This window comes from Phalacrocorax aristotelis, chromosome 9, assembly GCF_949628215.1.
Source record: "Phalacrocorax aristotelis chromosome 9, bGulAri2.1, whole genome shotgun sequence".
Taxonomy (NCBI): domain Eukaryota; kingdom Metazoa; phylum Chordata; class Aves; order Suliformes; family Phalacrocoracidae; genus Phalacrocorax; species Phalacrocorax aristotelis.
In genome coordinates, this window is record NC_134284.1 from 1332887 (window position 1) to 1356591 (window position 23705).

Sequence of the window (23705 nt, forward strand, 5' to 3'; positions counted from 1 at the left end):
TCCAGGGATGGTGACTCCACCACCTCCCTGGGCAGCCAGTTCCAATGCCTGACCACTCTTTCAGTAAAGAAATTTTTCCTAATATCCAGTCTAAACCTCCCCTAATGCAGCTTGAAGCCGTTTCCTCAGTTCTATTCTAGTGACCTGGGAGAAGAGACCAACACCCACCTCACTACAACCTCCTTTCAGGTAGCTGTAGAGAGCAATAACATATTAAATATCAAAGGACTGGCAATCTTGTCAGGCCTACACTGATGCAGACAAACTTGTTAAAGTAGCTAGTGTCTCTTAGGAAACAGGCTATGAGCAAGTGTTCATATTAAGGTCACAGTTCTATGAAAGTCTGTACTTAATTTTTGCTCCTTACCATAGTAAAGCGTTCATTTTTGCAAACCATACATATGGTTTCAGTGTCATCAGGTATCCATTGCTGCTTTGGTGGCGGCTTCTCAGGAGGCACAAATTCTTGAGGAAACAAATTCTGCTGCAGACTTCTGTCTTTGGGACTTGCAGATATGGCGACACCTTAAAAAAGAGCCAGGCCAAGAAACTGGATTTAAGCTGTTTAATGGAGTCTTGAATACCAGAAAACACTACAGACTTACTGAGGCTGTAAGATCTTTCTGGCTCACAAGAGGACTACCGTTATCTTTCAACCAGGCATGGCAAAATAACATTGTGTAAGGAATATATTTGCTTTAAGCTAAAATTATAAACTAATGTAAACTTATAGTACTTCAATACTGGTAAGCGAGAGTACACACTAACAGACCTTTACCATAACAATTACATATGTCTAAGACAACTTGTCAACATCTGTTCTTGTATCATAAGCTGAGACTTAGAGGAGGAAGGAAAAAATACCCCAGTATATGGATACCAAAAAGCAATATAGCATACAATATAATCTTAAGGATACCCAGTGCTAACATTCCTGAAGACTGAGACATTTCTTTGTTATCTCAGGAGAGGTGTGGTATGGCTAGCAACAGCATATCCCTCCCTATTCTGGCCCCCTTTACAAGCTGCTGTGGAGAAATCAGTTCAGAGAGGCAGAAGTTTAAGCCTTTGGCCTTCAGGGTCTTTGACCTTGCCAAAGAAACACTCATTGGGTCAAGTTTACGGTATTAGAGAGGCTTTTAGTTTGTATGATGTAAGCCAGTTATACTACAGGCTAATTAAAAAGTTCAACATGTCATTGCAGCCCTGCAAGCCACCTTCTGTGTACATGAACACTAAACGAAAAAAGAAAAAAACCTCCATTCTGGTAAAGCTAATTCATGCTCATCCAAGTAGATTCTAGACCGCAAAGGAATGTTAGAGCATTAGAGAACATGCATTCAAGTTTTGTAATGACATACAGATATTAAGCTGACCATTATGAGAAAAACTGGAGAGCTACACAGCCCAATCGAAGACGCTACTGTCACTTCACGTAGGCAGAGCGAGAAGAGTCTTCGGTTCAGGATACAGAATCAGAGAACAGTTCAGACACCCTAAACTGTACATCCTATTAATATGATGTTCAGGCCCATCACTTGCTGAGAACTACCACTTGCTAAATCTTTCCCTGAGAGTACAAGACTGTGCAACTCTCACAATATATATCCTCTGAAAAGTGCATCTCTTGCATTAGATGCTGAACAGAACCTATAGAAGAATTTGTGGCTGTTTTTAAGCCACAAATAGTATTCAGTTGTTTTGGCTTAAATTATTTTGTTTCTATTTATCTGTGTTTGAGGACTGTGAGTGGAGCTTCACAGATAATACAAGGTGTGCTATTTCCCTCAGATGACAGGAGGGATCCTAGGGGAAAAAAAAAAAATAAAAAATCAAGGACCAAAAGGATGATAAAAAAATACAACACTAATGAGATTTCCACTGTAAAACCAAAGTTAAGATCTAAAAGAAAACAAGCCACTGAGGAAAGAATAGGAAGACAGGGAGAAGTACCACAACCTCTGCCTATACACCCAGAAGAATACAGAAGCCAAGACACAAAGATTAACCTGGAGCACCATTAATCCACTAGCAACCTAGCTGTGGCAAAGAGGTAATTTAGTTTTTCCCCCTACAGATGTAGTCCTGTTCCTAGGGTCTGTTTAGGCCTTTTTTCTTTTTTCTTTCCCTGTAGGGTTTGCAATGGAAAGGTTTTGTGCTGATTTTTCAGACGTTTTGTAGATACCTACCAAAAATCAAAACAAAGCCATAGACTTGCTGTTCCCCTTGAAGTTTTTCTTTAATTGGGCCCAAAGCATCTGACTGTAGAGACCTACTAAACTGCATTAAATGCAACCTGAGTTACTGTTAAACAGTGGGACACACATACATAGGGGACAAAACAAATAAGAGCAGGGTGTCATTTTTTTTTTTCAACAAGGTCTTAACCTTACCAGTAAGGCTGACAGGAGATAGTTCTGATGATCCTGATTTAGCCTGTCCTTCACACTCCAATACCTGATTGAGACTTTCTTGGATACGTATCAGAGAATCTAGGACAAAGGGAAGGTTAAAAAAAAAAAAAATCAGACAACAATACTGGCCATCCATCTACCTGTTTTTACAAATATTAGAAGAATCCATTCACAGGAGTATGCAACAATATCAGCAGAAAACAGGACTAGCTATGTAATTACAAATTACTGTTTTCACGAAAATTGGCCCACAAAAATTCATGCAAACCCATATAAAATTCAATCACCTAAAACACAGAGAAAAGGGATCCTTATCAAAGTAATGGACTACTGACAGGCACAGGAATCATACAGCACAGAACAAGTATCAGATGTGAAAACAATTATTTGACACAAGATGCTCATGGCAAATATTCAGTGCTTCACATTGCAGAGGAAGGAACATAATTACGAAGTTATAGGTCATTTGGCAGGAAAAGATAGATAAGTGTGATGCTTTTATGTTAGTAAAAGCAGCATCTTTAAACCATGAAGTCAACATTTGGAAATAGGCAAAAAGCAAGTTGGTATGATATATGTATGCATTAATAGAGACAGATAGGTACACACGCCATGTGCTTTTAATACAGCAAAACAAAAGCAATCGACTGATCTGCAGCACCCTCTGCTGTTCCAGTTCTAAAACCCTGAAAGGAGAGAGCCAAATGCAGGAGAATTGAAGACAACATGGATGAGAAGGGATTGGCAAACCAGAAAGGAGAACCGTGCTGAGAACATTAAATAGGACTACAAGTTTAAAAGCCTTTTATGTGGAAAAAGGAACAGGACTCTGGTAGGAGGAAAGACTATGGAAGATTAGATCCCCATTCTATTTGGGGGAAGATGCAGTTGGCTGCAGGTTTTAGAACTGCTTATATCATCAGTGACTCTGCATTAAACAGGAATGAAATAAAATTGAACAATATCATATAAGAAAGGAGACCCCAAAAAGGAGCAGAGGAAAGTCCAAGAAACTTTTGAAGCTGTTGGTCCTTGAGAACTTACAAGAAAGGCAGAGACTTTAAGAACATATTCTGGGCTAGAGGAAGACTGGAGGCACACATCTAAAAATGTTGTGGCAGTGATAGGTTAGCAGTTGGACTCGATGATCTTAAGGGTCTCTTCCAACCTTAACAATTCTATGATTCTATGATTGGTGAAATGATTCTGGGGGGAAATTGGCCCTTCTTTCCCCAAGTGAAAAAACAGCATTCTCACAGACAGTCACCTGATCTCTTTTCTTTTATTGCAAAAGGGAAGTTGAGAGCTTTTTCTGCATATTTGGAGAGCAAATTGTCAATGTCTTTTACAGTAAAACCAATTTCCTGTCCAGCTAAGAGTTGGTGCAGTGTCTGCACAGCAACGGCTACCCAGTCCACCTTCATATTCATGAGAAGCTGTTCCAGCATGAGCAGTGGCCTGGAGGAGAGGTGGAAGTAGTTAACATGGGAGAGCTCAGGCAGAGTCAGCAGCACCTGAAACAAGGGAAAAAGCATATATTGAAATTATGCACCTTTAAATCTGTGTTTTGGTGAGATTAAAGATAAGAAACTACCACAGGAGCTTATGCAGAGAATGGAATAACATATAGAGGCCAAAAAAAAATGGAGGTGGGACTTCTCTGACCTATTTCTACTTCTGTTACAGAATTACCAAATGGATCTGCAGAAATTACTTAGCTTCCAGTCTCCCGTTCTGTAAAACGCTGCCTCATTTCAAAGGCAGTTGAAGAGCAGAAAGCATTTTGTGACCCTGTGACAAATATGATGTTGCAGGGTTGAGCACATTCTTTTATTAAAGTAAGCTTATAAAAAGAATATTACCCCAATCCTTATCCTTCCATCATTTGAGTAAACATCAAGAGGAGAAAATAAGAACAATTCTAAAGATGGACAGTTAATAGGGACACTTTCCAAATTAAATCACGTCTTCAAAATGGACAAGTAAGGAAAGAGGAAGCCCAGCAAAATACTGTTGTGGCACACACCAGAGCAAGCTGCTATTTGTCGTCCTACAACAAAATAGACACTACATTTTGTTTATGTATAATGCATCCAACTAAGGTAATCTACTGGTTAATGCAGCTGTTCCCAGGCTGAGCAGAGCACCTGTTTGACTTCTGTAAAGGCAATGGCCATCCAAAAAAAAGGAGCGATACTGTCTACCTTTGGAAGGCACTTGGGAGAAACATGCCATATAAGTGTCAATGACCACCATACAGGTGGGCATGTAGGACACCTGGTTTTGCTGACAGAGAGTAAGTTGAAGATGCTTTCTTCTTCACTTGGGACAAAGATAGCAACTGTCCTGGTAAACACCACAGTTTTGTTTTATTCCACCCCCCACCCTCTTTTAACCAGTGCATTCCTCCACTCCCTACAGCTCAAAGACAAGACTGCTCTGTTCATATTGGGAGCTACACTAATAGCTACAATAACAATTTCATACAACTTGTATGTACTTTGTACAATAAAAATACTGTACAATTACAATACAGTATGATAATAATTTTGGGAGCACCTCATAATACAGCAACTGCAAAGCTGGGGAAGGGGAAGAGAAGTTTTAAGCCATCTTTAACTTTCCTTCAGATCCTGAGTCTCAGGATCTTAGATCCGATATGGCGAGAATGCTCTGATAGAAATCTACAGACTTTATATATTACATATATATTACGTATTATAAAATTATGCATATAACTCTTTATTGCTGTTAATACCACAGTGCAGGAGCTTTGCTCACCTTTGATCCCATATAGAGTGCCTGGATTTCATTACGGCGTGCTGTTGTCAGGTTTGCATAGAAGTGAACTGAGAGGTAATCAGCCAAGAAGTGAGACGCTGCCAAGTTTGGATGCTGGTCAAGGGACTGTTCACTGATGGCAAGGCAAATACCAGGGTCTTCAATTCTTTGTAAAAGCTACAAAACCCAACAAAATACAGTGAATCCTTACTACATTCCTGGAAAGTACCCTTTATAAGGCAGTCCATGACAGACTATTACCCTACAATGGTCCAGCAAGCAAATTAACTTGCACAAGTGTCTTACATATACAAGGATGATTTAGATAATCCATTTACAGACTACTCACTGACTATTTGCTCCATCTATTAATCAAAATATTTTTAAATTTAAAGTAAGCAAAAAATTAAGCAAGGAATGGGACAGAAGGTATAGTCATCAGAAGTCTCCGCTTTGCTTCCAGAATATTTTCAAAGCTATGTAGTCTGAAAGAGCCTGCACTTTATGTTACGCTGTTATCAGCAACAGCTCCATAATTATTAAAACCAGAAGAATTCACACTTGACTAATTTAGGCACTGAAGCACAACTGACCAATTGCTGTTACTAGTTTCACTTCTGTTTTTTCTGCGTAAGCAGCATAGAAATGCTTCAGTATGGTTTTTCAAATAAAAGGGGCCTTGTATTTCCACGTAAGTGACACTTATGGTCCAACAACTAGATTGCCAAGCTAGATTTTCACTTAGGCGAAAAGGGGAGAGCCAGGATCTTGAAACCATATCTAAGCAAATAGCATCTCTTAAGGGAGGAACCAAAAAGGCCATGAAAGACACACAAAGAAGGCAAAGAAAACAGTTCTCAACTTATTTGACCTACGGATATGATGCCATGAAAAGCCGAAATCAGGACTCAATAGCCTGAATGACTATTAAGCAGGTATTCTTTATTGCAGCGCTGGATGCACAGGGGATCACTCCTAATGCGCGTGCACGCACAGAGTTATTTGCATAACTTATACAAGCTTTAAATACATATTCATTAGCTTCCCAAGAAAGGATATACATATTCATTAAGTTTCCAAGAACTCGTTATCACATGCAAATGTCATTTGTGCATGTCTGTTGGTGTCCCTGGGTGGTCATTAGGGGTCTCTGGATGAAGGATGTACTCTTCCTCACTGTGTCTGCTAGTTAACTTCTGTTCTCACGCAAACTCAGTTCTGAGATCACGTATATACTGTCCTTGAGGGATAGTCTGTTCTGGTTTAGTGTTTACTCTGTAGTTCCTTATCTTTATGGTTCTGTATATCTGCTTTTCTAAGGTCAAATGTTGTTGTCGTAAATTTTTGTTTAGGTGTTTCTTGTCTTGAAGCCTTTCTGACTCCCCCAGAGCAACAACAGTTCTAACTTTATCAAATGTAAGGCTGAAAGAGTCTTGCTATTACCTGCAATGCTTTTTCCATGTCTCCCATCTCCAATAAGTGGAGAAGGTGCTCACGGTGAAGGCTGATCAAGTCTTCTCTTGGGACAGGATACAAATGTCCCCATTCCTCACACAACTCATAACCCTAAAGAATTTAAAAAAAGAGAAGAAAGTAAAAATGAAAAAGTGAAAGAAAGACAAACTCTACCGTCTGATATGGCTGTTTCTCCCAAAGTTGTGGTCAACTTCAAGAAATGCTGTACGTTGGACTCCTCTCCCACATGCAAAAACTAAATAATTACATTGACAAGGGGAGGAAGATGAGAGTCAATTTTGTCAGAGTCGCAGCCTGCATTGAGAATGCCTTCTCATCTCACAGTAAGCGAGTCAGCTCTTTAGAGAGACACTTTTAAAGACAGACAGATCTACAGTATCAATATTTATATAATAATCAAGCTTGTAGTATGCCAAAAGCCATGCTATTAAAGTCTTCAGAATTCTAAGAGAAAAGAACCAGTTGTATCTCAGAGTAAGAGTTGTAACTTAAACTTCATTATTAGCTACACGTAAATTGTGACACTAAACAGACCTGTATTTGTTTCTGTAGCACAGAACTGAGTAAAGGAATTCTTCCTCCCAAGGTAATCTCCACTGATTGGTGTTTTAAGATGTTATTTCAACAAATTTATCTATTCAAAGTTTAATGCATTCCTATTGAACAAAATTCACAGGACAATACCTAACCTTTGCTTTCAGAATGATATTCATGACAGCCTGGGGGTCATCAGTGCAGGCTTTTTTCAGATCCTGCCAGTCATTCCACAATGGTTCATTTTGCACATTCAAAATCTGAAAAAGGTAATATTAGGGTAGCACAAATTTTAAAAGCTTTATCTACAACAATCATTAAGTCTAAGAGAACAGCTGAGCTGATCACATCAAGAACAGCTTCATACCAAGGAAGAAGTCAAAAAGGAGACCCACATTTATTTCTAGCCCTTTTCTGGGATGTTGTGATACACTAGCACTCCAAAAAAGACTATGCAATTTTTTCAGTGGTATCATTCCACAGAGCACATTTATAAGGGAATGTTTTTAAAAGGCTAGAGGGCAATAATTTCAGATTAAAAAGTACATGTATACTGCAGACATTGCTGGCACTAACAGAGAGACAACTGAGCCAAATGTCAGTTAGCTCGGCAGGGATCTATGACTTCTTTTTTTGCTCTGTTTGGCTTTTCAGTCTGTGCTGAACTCCCAGCCAGCTACTCTGACTTAACTTGGGTATCTGTACTACTTTGCAGTTAGGAGAGCTGACTGCAATACAAACACATTCACTGGACCACTAGTCTTCCATATCATGCCTAGGTACACTGGCACCTCTTAGGCTTATAAAATGATAAATTGCCATGGAAAGCTTCCAGAAACTCTAGCATCTGTATAGAGTGGAATAACAAACGCCTTGTAAAAACGCAGCCTCACACAAATGTTTATGTCTAATCATGTTTGCAGACCTGAATGCTAATAGGAGAGCAGGTAAGTTATGAAGGATGGAAGCAGAGTGTTAATTGGACACTACAGCACTGAAAACACATGAACTGTTTCAGATTAAAGACTTGAAAAGCTGTTATGATCAAAAAAGAATGAAGGGCTAAAATTTTTTCAAAGGGCAAGCATATTTGCTCCCTGCCGCCTACTTCAACTCAGTGGTTACTTGAAGAATGACTTTGTACCTTTTCATAAACCTGAAGTTCTTTCTTCCTGCTCTGCAGACTGGCTTTTAGTTCATCAGTTACATCCAAATCAGAAATGCAATAAGCTAGGATTTCCAAACAGGCATCAAGTGGCCATTTGTCCAGACAGCGTAGGGCCAGCCTACTTCTCAACGTTGCATTTTTTACTGGGAACAAGTATTGCCAACCATCCTTACCTGTGGAGGAAACAAACCACTAGTTTGAAACTCTGTTTCTACAATTTGGAAAATTTAAAAAAACAACCCCCCCAAAAAAAAAAACCACAAACTTCAGCCTCACTGGATTGCATCACCAAAAGAAACAGTACAGTGCTGAAAAATCTATGCGAGACTCATCCCAAGCATCAGATTCTCAGGAAGTAACCGAAGTTGGCATGGAATATTTACTATCTTTAGACTCCAAAAGGCACCTCCTCTCACATATGACAATGACACTGCTGTAAGAGATGTTCCATTAACAGTACTATGATTAATGTCTCCTGATGAATTCAGCTCTTCACATAAAAATAATACCACCAGATACATTCCAGTTCTATTGTACTAAATTGGTCAGGGTTTGCACATTTGCAAAACAAACTACACCATCAGAGAAAGCAAATTTAGAATGAAGGAAGGGAAAGAATCTGTTTCTGTCTTTGGATTTGCCCAAGGACCACTACATTAGTTTCCACCTCCTGATCCAGGCTGTATTCATAAAAAAGAGAAAAAAATGAAAGGATGAAAGCCTGACTTAATCCTTCTTACCTTCAGCAGTTGCACAGCTCAGCACGGCATCCTTCACATTGACCAGCTCTTCCACATCCTGACTATACAGATCCAAGACCCTCAGAGCTCTGTCCCAATCCTTTGCAGCAAGAGCCTGTTCAAAGACTCCCATTAATATCTTAACAGCTGTGGTGGAATGCAATCCTAGGAGAACCACAGATATATATGTCTTGCCAGATAAAACCATAGCCAAACTGCTACCTTCCTCTTGCTGATTCTGAAGTGGCTCAAACATAGCAAGAAGAGATCGTTCCAATATTGGGAACTCCTTCAACAACGCTTCACACTCCCTGGAAATCTGTTCCAAACCTAAGGGCGCTTCCCGTTTGCCCCGAAATTCCATCCAAGATAAACTTGATTTTGGAATTTTCTGTATATTAGATGCACTTAGACATGCCACTGTGGCCATTAGCTTTGACTGAGACTTCAGGAAGTCCAGGGAGGAGGCAGTGAGGGTGTGCTGGTTCAAGTCATTCACAGAGGATAGGGCCTGAGTGGAGATATCCTCAGAGGTCACTGCAGAATTGTGCATAGGTATTTCAACATCTGGCAGGCAGTGGTAGGCACACTGGTGTGCTAAGTTGCTGATGTTTGTCAGAAGAGACTTTGCCTGGCTGTTTTGCCTTGCACTGCACAAGGACAGTGGTTCACAGCAGCAGTTAACAATAACTTGCTGCACATTCAAGTTCAACTCTTCTTTAGCCAAGAGAGAAGAAAGCCTGCAGGATTGAAAACAGAACCAGCTCACCCAGCACATGTAAAAGGTACTTTACAATTACATATTTTCATAAATCTTCCAAATGTTTTATGAACACAAGCCCCCTAATATTCTTCTTGGGTACATGCAGGGGAAGAGTACACATCCTATATTTACTCAGTATGAAAACAATGTATACAGCATGACATCAATAACTCAGAGCTTATGCTGCCATTTCTTTAAAGAAAAGGAACTTAATGCTCAAACATTGACTTTCACCTAAATGTGACATACTAAAACGGTTCACCATTAGTGCTCATCTTTTCAAGAGCTACGTTGTCAAATCAGACACTTTCCATGCCAGCTTAATTTAGTAATCTGTGATGGAAGGACCTTAGATTATGCAGTTTACCTACTGACCAGGGCAAAAGCCATGTCCAGCTGTATTCTTAAGAAGCCCTACTAGTCTATTTTATTACGTTGCTAAGCTGCAAGTCTGCTGCTCTGAACTATCACACATTCAGTTTAAAAAAAAATCCACATAAATGCACTCTCTCTTCACAACAGACAGTAACCGTTAAAAATATGGAGCTACAGTTTTCCCTATCAAAAATCTTCAGGTTGGTAGAGAAGCCACTGACTGAGCGCCTCCCTGCATACCAATCCTTGCAGCATTACGTGATCAGCTGGTGGGAAACAGCAGGCTGTACTAACTGGGCTAAGTTGCCAGAGGAGAATTTAATCCTGGCTGAGGTCCAAAGTCACCAACACCAAAATAACCTAGAGAAGTATATAATCTGTAAACTACCAACCTGTCAGGATGAACCTGTCTCTCAAACACAAGCTGGGAGAGCAGCTGAGATGGACTCTGCTGTAACAGTATGAAAGGGTTCCCCACCTTCACTTCTGCAGATATATCTTTGAAAAAAATATCAAAACATTTATTACAATCCAAACACATTAGCTGAATACACCAAATCTTACTTAGAAACAAAAATTTTAAGAGCCTGAGTCTGAAACCTCTTTGACTAAATTCAGGAGAGGTCCACATTCACAGTAGTATGGTAAAATCCAGAGTAAATTACAAGGCATTTGTGCTTATGATATGCCTCAAACTTGGCACCACTGGCTCACGTTTTACCAGACCTACTACCAAAACAGGTAGGGTGGAGAGTCTTTGGGCTTTAAGCGAGGTCTAGGTTCAACCACTTTAGCAACTCTACTTCAAACTTTCCCCAAAACATATATTTATGGTGAAAGACAGAAAGTCTGCAGCACTGGTTTCTGAGGAGTCTCTAAATGTAAAGTAGAGAGTCCATGCTCTGTTCAAGTCAAAGTGAGGAAAGGCAGAGGGAACTCACAGATGTACAGCTATTTTTACAGAAGGAGTGAAACCCTGGCCAGTATTGGTGAAAAATCTTTGTATCCACTACTGAGTTATGTTGAGTAATGCTGAACAGATTCTTTTACGTTTACCTTTTCATTTTATCTTCCAGTACAGTAAAATTTCCCCAAAACTCACTCAGCCCTTAAATATTGTGCATTTTTTTGGCTTTGGCAGTTAGTCAGTGAGGACTGAACCATGTCCATACAGAAGTTACAGTTGGCATGGTAGTGACCTGAGCTGAGCTGAACCAACACATCTGAAAACATCTTTGCCGTTTTTTCTTACCCTGATGGGAAGGTATTCTTTGATATAAGTACTGTAGTATTTTATACCAGCAGTTCAATTAGTGTCAACTTTAAAAAAAAAAAACAAACCACCAGACAGCCGTTTTTTTTCACTCCTAGCACAGTGAATTGTTTTGTTCTTCTGACAGCTTTATGTGCTGATGGTGCTTTTCTTTTCATGGACCATCATCACCTGCTGATTCTATGAAAAAATTCTACCTGGTTACCTCTGCATAGCCTTCTACACACCCTCTTCTTATCCTTGTGGAGCGGCAGGGCACTGGTTGCTTCTAAGGGATCTGAAAAGTGCACAGCATGCTGATCCACTGGATGCAAAAGTCAATCTTTCCTACAGGGTAGCGATCAGAATTTTTGGAGGTCAGGGGTTGTTTATTTTGTTTAACTGAAGTGTGGAATCTGGCTCAGTAGTTAACACTTCTGTTCTCATTTTCCTACTGCCATCAGCTATTTTTATCTTAGATGTGGGTGGCCAAGGTGTCAAGAAATAAAATTTAAAAAGCAGTGCAACGATCAGTTCAAATCAAGAGATCTGACTATGCCAGGTAGTAGGCATATTTGGCAAGAAACCATTTTGGCACAATTACTTTCCAGAATCAGGCCAGACTACACAATCTGGGTTTCTTCACCTTTGCTTTCCAGCAGAAACCCCTTACCTAGCTCTGTATTAAGGCTTCGTAACACAACAGCAGCCAGTGTGGTGACATAATCAAAGAAGGCCTTCACAAAGTTTGTCTGCATGTGGCTCTCTGGCATGGTTTGGACGTGTTGATCAAGAGTTCTTAGCAGGAGCTGTGTTTGATTCCAAACCAGGTGCTTCTCCAGCTCTGTAGGTTTGAGAGAGGCCTGCTCCACCAAGGTGCCAAGCAGGCTCCCTTTAAAGTCTTGTTTAAGAGAACAGAGACACATCCAAGACTCAAGTAAGTATTAATGACAAAAAGGAAGAGGGAGCGGGGGTAGGAAAAGGGGGGGGAGGGAAGGGAGGGCGAAATGCTTTAGCCTAACTTCCTCTCTGCAATTACAGATCTCAGTCCGGGCATTATAATTTTATTGAAAGCAAGAGAAATTTTCACAGCAGAATACATCAATGGTTCATCAAAATTGGTAAATATTCCTCTAACAAGTTAGAAATATATTAAGGCAGGCCTAAAATATATCTAGTTGTGTGTCATTAACACACAAGCTTATTCTGAAACAAGGGTGTTGACCAGTCCTTGTGCTCCATAACATTAAGCCCTTAGAGCTCTCCTAAGTTTGTTGCTCATTAAACATACAAATATCTCTAAATATTTTGCCACTTAGACATTTTTTGCAGGAAAATGGGGAAAAAAAAAACCAAAACACCACACGCAAACCATAAGAAAACACTGCAGCGCTATATAATGAAGTGAGCTCTGGGAAAAGGCAACTGTGGAAGACTTCTTCAGAAAAGGATGAGACGTTTTATGATAGCCCTATGAAAATTGGAAGGTATGTTACAATATTTTTATAACTTTGGGTTTTTTTTTTAACAAAAAGGAGATAAAAAGGCAACAGTAAGGATATACCCAGTTATCTATAAGCTGTCAGGTTAGAATACACTTAAGGAATTCCTTGTTGGGACTGAAGGAAAAATAGGACAAATAATAACCTCAGCTGTACTCATCGATATTTTCCTTTCTTCTCTGGCAAGTTCAAAATTTTACCTCTGGAAACAAATGCTCAGAATATAAGCATTACAGTTTTAAAAAATCATAAATGCAAAATTATTTTTAAAAATACATATTTATGCATATGTCAAAGAGCATTACTACTAGATTTATATTTGTCTGGACAGGCCAAAACAAAAATGTAGATCCATTTGTCAGTCTTCACAATCACAAAAATAACTCACCCACAGAATGTTCAACATGTGTCAGTGCTTTTAGGATTTGATCCAGATTTTGTGATAAAACAATTTCATTAGTAATACTTTCTTCATTCAAGGCAGGGTAGCAAGCTTGCAGAAGGTCTACAATACTGCATCGAAAATGACTCCCTATTTTCTCATCTGAGACCTCTACAGAGAGGGAGAAAGAAACCACAACTGTAAAAAAAGACAAATATTTTTGCACAGAAAAAGGCCCACAGAACCAAAATTGTATTATAATACAACTAGATTGTGAAACTCAAAGTGTTTCAGTTTATTCAGAATTGAGCTTCGGTCCCACCCCCCACCTTTTTTTGTTTTAAATACTAAGCTAAAAATTGAAATTTCAAATTTCCATTGCAACAAAAGGCAAGAATTCGATTTAAGCACATTTCAACAGAAAATCTTATCAGCAAAGCACACTACCTGGCTTGGATTGCCCTTGTGATGTGCAGGAATAGTTGAGAATTTTACTTATTTGCTGGAGAAGTGCTGGGAAACCCTTTACACCTTCAGAGTGTAGTAGAACAAAGTCTGGTCTGTGGCCTGGAAAAGCCATTGTGCAAAGAGGGAAAAAAATAAAAGTTAGGAGTGGAAAAAGGAGAAACTAACATGAAAGTACAAAATGAGATTTAATTAAGACTCAGGTGTTAGCACAAACAACACAGTATAGAGAGGCATTTTCTGCTCCCAGGCCCATGTTGATAAACCCCAAAATTAAAAGCCTACCCCGAGTTTCAAGGCTGTTGTACAGTCTTCTTTCTGCTGTTTCCAAAAGCTGTTTGCATGTCTTCCAAAGATGGCACTGAGTACAGGCTAGGTCAAATGCTGCCATTGCTGAAGGACTGAGGTCCTCAAGGACTTCCCGCAGAGGATCAGTGTGCTCCAGCTGGATGTTGCTGATCCAGAAGTTTTCTTGGAGAGGAGGGGCAAGACTTCCAGAAGTTGCAAGCAATTTATCAGTAACATCCGAGATCGAATAAAATACCATACCTATATGCATCAGCAAAACACAAAAATCTCTAATTAACCACCATATTTATCTCAGATCCTGTCATGGATAATCATTCTTTAATCCTTTAGGAAAGTATTCAATAGGTGGCCTGCTTCATGGACCAATTACTGCAGAGTGGATAAACTGGGCATCAACAGCAGGTTTCAGCATTCTTAGTCTCCTTTTAAGTCAAAGAACCACCACTTGCTCTTCTGAACACGTGTTGCACTCATTATGACAGTATTCAAAATGCTTTCTCCTGTTTTCCACTTCTCCCTCACTTTTTATAACAAGAACTCAAAAAAACCAGTCTTACCAGCTGCTGCTGCATTCCCAATAGCTTGCAGTGTTGAACGGCCACTGCCAGATTTCCTGATGCCTCCAGTGCCATCTGATGTTTGATTCTCAATATTGTGCTCCACTCTTGCCATTTCTTGTACCACCTCTTGGTAGCGCTCCATGAAAACCAATTCACCATAGCAAGGTGAAGTATCCAGATTAAACATCAAAGCCACCTTTCAAAAATAATAATAGATGTAATTACAGAGCATGTCTGAAAAAGTTTTCAAAGTTCAAAGAACTTTGGGGGGTTTTAGAGGAGACGTGGGAATAAAATGAAACAGATAACGTTAACTGAAAAACATTCCCACAGACACAACAGGCTGAAACGGTGGGATTTTTCTAGAGAGGTTTAAGTGCCTGAAAAATAGGACCTTAGAGACATTTTTCAACTGTTTTTATAAAGCTCAGCTATTAGTTGCTGCAACGCTAGAGCTGAATTAATTTTTGTAAACCACACCTTTCAGAATGACTCTTCATGATTTCAACACACTATGTAACGAGAGAAATCTGTCAAGTTGGGCCTCAGAAGTAAACTATTTTAAACAAATTCTTATTCAGCAAGGAATACCTTCTAGAAATTCAAACACAGAGTAGATAAGCACAGCTCTGCAAGTTCCTATTATCAAACCAACAACAGAACACAAACCAAGCTTGAATTCTTTGAACTTCAGTATCACTGATGATAAAGTAGCAAAGTGCTTCTTTTGGCCTTATAAGTAGGGAAAAGATGAAATGGCATGCTTGATGTCAAAGTAATGAGCAGAGCAGTAACCTGCTGCTAATGCAATGCTTAAATGGTATTAACTGCTCCAATATCACTATCTGAAACTCAGCCAGGTCACTGCTTCTTGCAGAGGATCCAATCACTGATGCACCTCAAGATGTTTTCTCAGAGCATCAGCCTGAAAGCCACAGAGAAAGGTGTGCACAGCTGTGAGGGAGCAAAGAACTACAGATGTGCAGACTATCAATTTCAAGTCTTTCTGCCTGTTTTTAGTACTGGGACTTTAGCCTCAAAACATACCTCCTTCAAATAAATAATCACCACTTTGGCTCCACTTTGGGTAAGGAATACATTTGCATGTTACTGCCAAGCTTACAAGTGGCAGTGTGTCATGGTTTTGACTCACTGACTAAAGCAAGCAGTTCAGATGCTGCTTCCGCATGAGGCTTCACATGAGCACTCTGTGTTCTTTGTTCAGGTGAAACACTAAACTTGGCAAGCTCTCAGCAAACATTTTCACACTTTGAGAACCCAGGTTTAGAGAAAGCATTTTTATAAAACAAATTTTTAAAACCCCAGCATCCTTGGGATGTTGCTTTGGAATATCTTTGTTCCTTTCACTTGCTTCTATTTCTGAAGTGACTCACTTGGAATGCAGATGTTTCAAAAGCCCTATGCTTGTTAATGCAGAAGCAGCAGGAAATTCACCAGCTATCACGACCGCAAACATCAATGCCAAATTAGACTTATAATTGCACAAATACAATACACACAGCTCATTTACCTGATGGGCTTCTACAAAGTTTCCTCTCAAAACACAAGAAACTAACAGTGATTCTGGTGGGGAAAGCATCATAGGAATGAGTGGGTTTTGCTGATGTGGTCTCATCCTGTTTTCCAAACCACTCGACCCAGACACATTACTGGTACTTCCCTCTGCAAGACAACAGAATTAATCAGTGTACTATTATGGAAAAAACACATCACCAGATAACAGCAAACTATCAGATAACAGTACTTCACATATTTAACACAAAAATACAGTAGCAGAGTCAAGAAAGTTTTAGGGTAAAGAAGTCAACATAAGCACCTTGTTAGAAGTTCTCTAATATTTCACTATTTGGTCAGAACTTTCAGTTTGGGTCTCATCCAGATGTAACACTGCTTAACGGCTACATAATGCGGACACAATTCTAGGGCACTGGTTCAAATGGATAAAGGGAGAAGTCTTAAGTATTGGACATATAAAATCAATTTAGCATGCTTAAACATTTTAAGTTACATGACTACCAGTCTATTAACTTTTTTGATGGTTTGCACATCACTATATTGCATACTGTTTCCTGCAAGCCAAAAATATCAAGAGAAAAAATAATTTTCATCTCGCAAAAGAGATACATACTATTCTAATTAGAAAAAGCCAAAAATGGGAGCTCTGACAAGTGAATAGTTCTAATTCTGTCCTGCACAGAGTAGTAATTCACATTAACTAGTCAAGCAAATACTTCATCACACACATTGACAAGACATACTACTTTTGTGGCATAATACCTGAGGTACTGGTGCTTAGCTCGCTACTTGTACTTTCTAATGATGGACCGGAACTTCCCTCTTTCCCATCTAAAATGACAACAAATCAAAACCAACACATTAAATGCACTTTTTTCCTAGACAAGGTAATTAAAATTTACTGTAAATAACAGATCAGGCAACTGCAAAAGATATTCAAGAGTATCTCACAAATGAGCCATCACTGCTGTCTGATAAATGCAAAAACTGCTGATTTGAAGAAAATACTAGGTAAGAGACTATGTTGGGGTGGCCCATCAATAACTCATGTCAGACGCTTTAAAGATTCTTATTTTGGAACAACCCAATCCAAAAACCAGGCATACCTTTTAAAGGCTAAACAGAAAAACGTTGAGGAACCCAACTTTCTGCTAAGGCTGCCAATTTAAGCCACAAGTTCCTGTAAATTCACATCCTAGATGCTACTGTGATAGGAATGAAAATATACCAAGCAGTCATTGGATATAGTGGAAAGAGGGAAGAACTGGTACTGTAGTTGCAAAGTTCTTCCCTGCCCCAAATCAGACTATGTATGAAAGAAGTTATTTTCTTACCTAAATTTAAAATTAATTACCTTTTATTTGTGTAGGTGAGCTTTAGGAAAACAATCTCAATCCAAGTGGAACTGGACTAAGACACTTCAAACCAGTTAGAAAACTAAAGGAAATAAATCTAGTTCTCTACTCCTTAGTCCATTAAATCTAACTGCATTCAGCTATGAGCTCAGCAAAGTTACGTAAGTTTCAGAGATGACTTCTCCAAGTCACTTTTTCAACCCACCTGTCTTGTACCTTTGAGATCTACTTCGTTTCTTAAAGCTGGAGCACCTGGTTAAAGAGCAGTATCTCCTGGAAGCTGCAAGCTGATGTTCTGTGAAATATTTAAGCAAAAACATTATGGCCTGTCCAGATAGGTGGTAAACAGTTATTTGTCTACCTTAAAGAATCTATCAACACATCTACATAGGTAGAGCTATGATGGCAAATCTCCAAAGGAAACACAATTGATGTCAGCTAAGAGCTCTTCTGCAGTAAAGTTTAAACCAGGACCTTGAAGTAATTTTGATGCAATTCAAATAATACTGTGTTTTTCACATCCACATCCAATGTTGCTTGGAATGTACTATACCTTCTACACACTCCTAGTGACTACAGGTCTTTTCCAACCTGAATGATTCTACAATCCTAACTACACGGGAAAAACAGGTATAGTCCAAGTATATAAACAGTTAGAAACAAGGCAAAAAGAATAAGAACTAAAGTAGTATGAGAGAGTTTGATTTGTCATTAAGGTTTTGCTGAAACAACTGGGGTCTTCAGTAATGCAGGGTAGTATGAACCCTGACTCAGTCAACAGTTCTGGAAGTGAGCAAGGAATGGGGGTGCCAGCCCTTGACACAGAAAATCCAAAAGATATGCAGTGTCAAGAAAAGTGAGGCACCTCTCCCTCAAAGATATTCCCCAAATAGTTGCCATCATTTGTCAGAAGTCAGGACTCAAAAGTACAGAATCCTATAGAAAGCTGCTGTCTGTCCAATAGAAACACTGAGGGCTGCCTACTCAAACTTAAGTCCCATCACATCACACCCCCTCCTTTAAAGGGGTAGACCTGAGAAATAGTTGAAAACAAGTTTGGAAACTTGGAATATTTAAGGTCCATACTGTCCAGTCTTTCTTGGGACACAGACTTTGCACCGTCTGAGATACACAATAAGCCACACTATGAAACAAGCAGAAATCTGACAGTAGCAGGGCTAACAAGTTATAGGATATTGAGAAGGGTGGGAAATAGGTTCCTGAGTGTGCTGTCCTAGCCACTCTTGAGGAGCGGTCTGCATCCCAGAATAATCTGATACACTTTCCTAACATGTTTCCAGACTAGGCTAAATCAACACACTGTCCATGAATGAGATGAGTCTACCTGACTTGCATTGGATCACACAGCACCATATCCTTCATATCACTGCACTATCAGCATAACTTGTGATGAAGGGGCAGGAGAAAGACTGAAGCGGTGTGTCCACAAAGGGGAGGGAAAAAAGAAAAAGGAAACCCAAACTTTCTGATTAGAGATCACTCCTGTTGGAGAATGGTAGAAGAACTGGGTGGTGTCCAACTAGGTCACCCTCCTAGTATCTTCCAAAATGTGCTCCCTCAGCAAGATGCTCGGGGAATTTAGTCTTGAGACCACTGCTTGGACAGCTGTACAGCACTGATACATGAGAAAGTGCCAAACACAAGGTCTACCTGCATTTCTGTTACTCATCACCACCTTGTATCGCCAGTGAGCTTCAGAAAGGTATTTGGAAAACTGTAACACACGACTTCCAAAGGCATCTCTGCTTGCAGAAAGGTTCAAGCACTCGACAAGCTCCAGCTCTTCACGAAGCACATTACTGGAATCCCATGGGAGAGAACTCTGAATTTCTTCCAGATGCTTGAGAAGCAATGCGAGGAAGGCATCCATGGCCACAACATCCACTAAAAATCCAGTAACGCCACTGGTGAAGTGTTTCAGATCCAGGCACCTCAGCCTAGATGTTTCACAGCTTTTGCCACCTAACACTGAGTCATGAAAATCTTGGGTATCTGTGTGAACTGTCTCAGCAGCCAGCAGATGCCTCTCTAATTTCTTTTCAGCCTCTATTAGGTGCTGTGGACTTTCTGAGGTGAAAGACCGCCGACTAGCACTGCCTTCTACACTCACAGCAGTACTCTTTTTGTCAAGATCATCCTCTGCATAGTCCTCAGGTAGAAGAGTCTCAGTATGGAGGTCACTGTAGGAAACAAAAAGCAAGGAGAAGATGTTCTCCAAAACCTCCAGGCGTAGAGGAGCTGGAACACTCCTTAAGAACTGCTGACACTTCACAAGAAACAGAGGAAATACTGAAGAGTAATCTGTGTAATTAAAAACAAAAATAAAGAACATTTACAACATTTTCCAGGAATGCCTTCCTCCAACCTTTGCCCTTTAAGAAAATCCTAGACGATGGAACTGTCCCAGTGGCTCAGACCATTCCTCCACAAAACAAGTAAATATACATCCAACATTTTACATTTGAAAAGCTAATGTGGCTCCTTCTTAGTAATGCCAGTTACTACCTTGTGTAATGAAGCGTGAACTCAGATTACACCCATTTTAGCCATTAAATCAGTTTTAGCTCTGGGAAATCATAAGCTCTTACAAAAGCATCCCTGCCACTACCATCCTATATCCAACATCAGCGTCTTTTTGCACTATATTTTTAATACAATTACCTTAAGTGTTTTAGAACAAAGCAGGTAGCTCGCTCATATCTATTATTACTAAAGGTAATAATGCCCCCCAAAAATGCCATGATACTTGTTTGCAAAGTATGCATAGTCCACTGAATAAAGATATATGCACACAGGGTGCAATATTATCCCAATACTAAGTGATAATTCAGAGCCCAGAAAATGGAGAAGCTAAAGCTACTGAACCTGCAAAAGGAGGCCAATTACCTGCTGGTTCTCCAAAAGCTGCATCTTCAGGGATATCACCAAGAAGGCTGCGTACACAATCTTTGCACTTGGAATGCTTATGTGAATTCACACAGAGAGCATAGATAGCATACTTCATGGCGCAAAATGCTCGAAAGAGAGCCAGATTGCGTTGCTGACTCAGGGTGTTAGGGAGTGTTGCCGCTGTGGAGGGAAAGAAGGGTAGTGAGGGGATAGGAGGGAGACAAGAAAACAAGTTAATTTTCTCCTGCAGTTCCCACACAGCAATGTTTATCCAGACTTTCTTCCCCAGTATCACCTCCATCCCAGCTTTGCTGTCTCGCTGTTACGCTGTTACGTCACAACATTACTCTTTTTTAGTTTGGGGGGGGGGGGGGGGGGGGGGAGGAAAAAAAAAGAAAGGAAGAGAACCCACAACAGAACAGAGGGGCACAGAAAAGTCAGGTCTGGATCTCCTTCTGAAAAGGAAATTTTCTGTGAATTTGTGTTACAGGACCTGGCTGCAGCACAGAATGATCAAAATCTGCTCATTGACAAGTCACATTAGAGGTACATGGTTAAGCTACACTGCTGCATTTACAACACAGGGACAGAACCTGTCTTGTTCCAGCATCTTAGAACTTTTTGTTCTATCACACAGTAGATAAGTAGGGAGATAGTGTAGAATGGCTGTGACCATAGTGAGAATAGGGTACCACCACCTCTACAAATTTGTACTAATAAATAGATATCACAGTTGATTCTATCCACAATGGCTGGCCATATAGATCATATACAATCTGAATTGGTTAAAAAAAAAGTACAGTCCCACAGTTTTCTTCACACATTTATGATAAAGGCAACTTAGAAAAATATTACACCCACTCCTTCCCCCTTTTGCTTTTTTTTTTTTTGAGGAAAGAAGGTGTCACATGCCAGAGACGTGATCACTTCTTAGTACAACAGAACATGAGAGCTGCAAATTATGTAACAGTCATATCATCATCCCCTTCACCAAGGAACACAATACAGAATCATATGTTCTGGTATGCTGGGTTTAGATGAATTATCCAACTACTGTACAAAGGTTTTTAAAAAAAAAACAACACAACAACACAAAACCCCAGACAGTGTTAAATTAATGCTTGAATCCACTCTGCTATGTTCTTATACAAGGGGTAGATCGTCCCTTTGCCTATTGTCACGCAGGGGAAGCACTAGCAAAGTTTTGGGGTTTTGTTTTGTTTGGTTTTTTTTGTTTGTTTCTTTTGTTTGGGTTTGGTTTTTTTTTTTTTTAAACAAAGCACTCATTTGATATACTGCTGGTGTCCCCATCCAAACACTGAAACTAACAGCATTACCTAGAAAGTGTTTCAGCACTGTCCTCCACAAGGCTTGAAGGCTTGAGCGTGATTTCAAAGAAAAGCACCAGCCTGAACTCTTCTAAAAACTACAGAGCAAAGTCAAAAACCCTGAGAGCACAGTTTGAAACCAATTATTCCCTATCAAGGCAATTCTAAACAGCAACAATGGTGGGAACTATAATGTAGACAGCAGACAGAACTGAGAAAACATCCAAGTATGAACCCTTTGCAGAACCCACACGGCCACAGAAATGGTATAATTCACCAGCAGCTCTAAGTAATATGTAGCACCCAAAAAAGCTTCAATATCAACGTCTTACGAGGACTTCAGGCAGTGAAGCCAGAGATCCAACACATACAGTCCTCTGTAAAAGAGTATGTGCAGCTAGCTATTCCTACAAGATACACACTGGTAATCAAATGCAAGTTTAATACACTTTTGCCTCCCCTGTGGAAAGTGAGTCTGTCAGCCACCGTGCCTAAAACAACCCTTTTCCTGGCACCGATACTGAAGAACTACCCTTCAACTATAAGCATTTGCTCTTCCTATGCCAGAAATATTAACACCTTATTCTTGAATTCTGTAACTCACAAGGAAAGTTCTGCCCATCATTTCTTCTGTTAGTGTGGCTGATCAAAGCTAGTGTTAGGCACTGATCTGAAGGGTGCCTGAACACACCTGTCAGCCAGGACCACTACTTCAGTTTCACTACTGCAGCTGACAGATGTGTGCCGGGAAGAAGGGGAAGTATGTGCAGTGAAGGGAGAAAAAGGCCCGTTAACACTACCAAGTCAGACAAATCAAAACTTAAAGGGAGGAGAGAAGTCATGAAGTTTCAAAGCAGATTATTTTGAAGATTGTATTAAACTGTGTTTATAGAATTACCTGAATTTTACAATAATCACTGGGCTGAAAAGAGAGGGAGGACTTGTCTTCCATTAACTAGTTCTGTAAATTGAGGTGATTTAAAAAAAAGAGCTAGACCATAGCTAGAGTTCTTTTGCTACAGTCTTGCAGCTCCCAGAAGATATGATGGTACTGCCTCTTCCTGTTTTTGAACGGTTTGGCAGAATTCACGCAGAAAATAATTAAAATGTAATAACTGATTAAAAAAAACAACAAAAACAAAGAACAGCAGCAGCAACAACTAAACAATTAATTTCAGAAAGCAGGACACTGAAACCAGAGATCTATAGGGAGTCTCAATCATTATGTCTTTTAAGACTATTCAAGACAACTGTCACGACAATTTTAACAAAACAACTTGTAAAAACACAACTGGAAACCAACATCTTAACAATATGATACTGGAAGGAGAGAAAACTGCCTCCTACTAGGCAACCTGGAAAATCTGCGCAAGATCCATCACTGAAAGCCTCCATGCAACTCAGGTTGAAATTACACACGTACAAATTCCCATTCACAGAAAGAATAAGGCACAAAAAATTGAAGATTCTTAGGTTCTGGTACATGCAGGAAGACCAAGCTTCTGTATCAAGAAGTCCTGTCAGAAAACAGTGTTAAAATAGCAGCAGCTGAACCTGGACATAGGCTGCAATCAAAAGACTGTACAAGGAGAGTCACTTCTAAGTAACTAACGTGTTTAGTAATCTCAGGTATTTTAGGCACCAAACAGGACATGGGAATATGAGAGAAGTGAGGCAAGAGGGATGTAAACACAGCCTGTATGCCTTACTGATTTTAATGTTAAAGTAGATTTGGTAAGACTTAATATTAGAAGAAAAAAAGAAAACTCAAACCATTTCATACCTTCCAAAAATGAAGGTGTTATAGTATGTGACGTTGTCAATTTCATTCTTTGCCCTTCAGTTTTAAATTTAA

At 39.7% G+C, this 23705-nt stretch overlaps 1 protein-coding gene across 6 annotated transcripts in view; it reads right to left on the reverse strand.

The window, feature by feature from the left end:
• Positions 1–23705, reverse strand: part of ZFYVE26 (zinc finger FYVE-type containing 26) — a 52183-nt gene that overhangs the window by 18123 nt on the left and 10355 nt on the right. For 3 of the 6 annotated variants that reach the window (XM_075103139.1, XM_075103138.1, XM_075103143.1), the window contains 19 exons: positions 20520–20702; positions 19284–19934; positions 17818–17907; positions 17020–17088; positions 16253–16404; positions 14719–14917; positions 14138–14401; positions 13835–13954; positions 13394–13585; positions 12177–12404; positions 10644–10749; positions 9114–9853; positions 8350–8546; positions 7361–7465; positions 6639–6761; positions 5196–5372; positions 3682–3928; positions 2394–2492; positions 368–525 (listed from right to left, as the gene is read on the reverse strand). In XM_075103139.1, coding sequence (XP_074959240.1) covers positions 368–525; positions 2394–2492; positions 3682–3928; positions 5196–5372; positions 6639–6761; positions 7361–7465; positions 8350–8546; positions 9114–9853; positions 10644–10749; positions 12177–12404; positions 13394–13585; positions 13835–13954; positions 14138–14401; positions 14719–14917; positions 16253–16404; positions 17020–17088; positions 17818–17907; positions 19284–19934; positions 20520–20702 — 4100 coding nt within the window. The remainder of the gene's footprint in view (positions 1–367; positions 526–2393; positions 2493–3681; positions 3929–5195; positions 5373–6638; positions 6762–7360; positions 7466–8349; positions 8547–9113; positions 9854–10643; positions 10750–12176; positions 12405–13393; positions 13586–13834; positions 13955–14137; positions 14402–14718; positions 14918–16252; positions 16405–17019; positions 17089–17817; positions 17908–19283; positions 19935–20519; positions 20703–23705) is intronic. The other 3 variants (XM_075103142.1, XM_075103140.1, XM_075103141.1) reach the window with 3 other exon arrangements.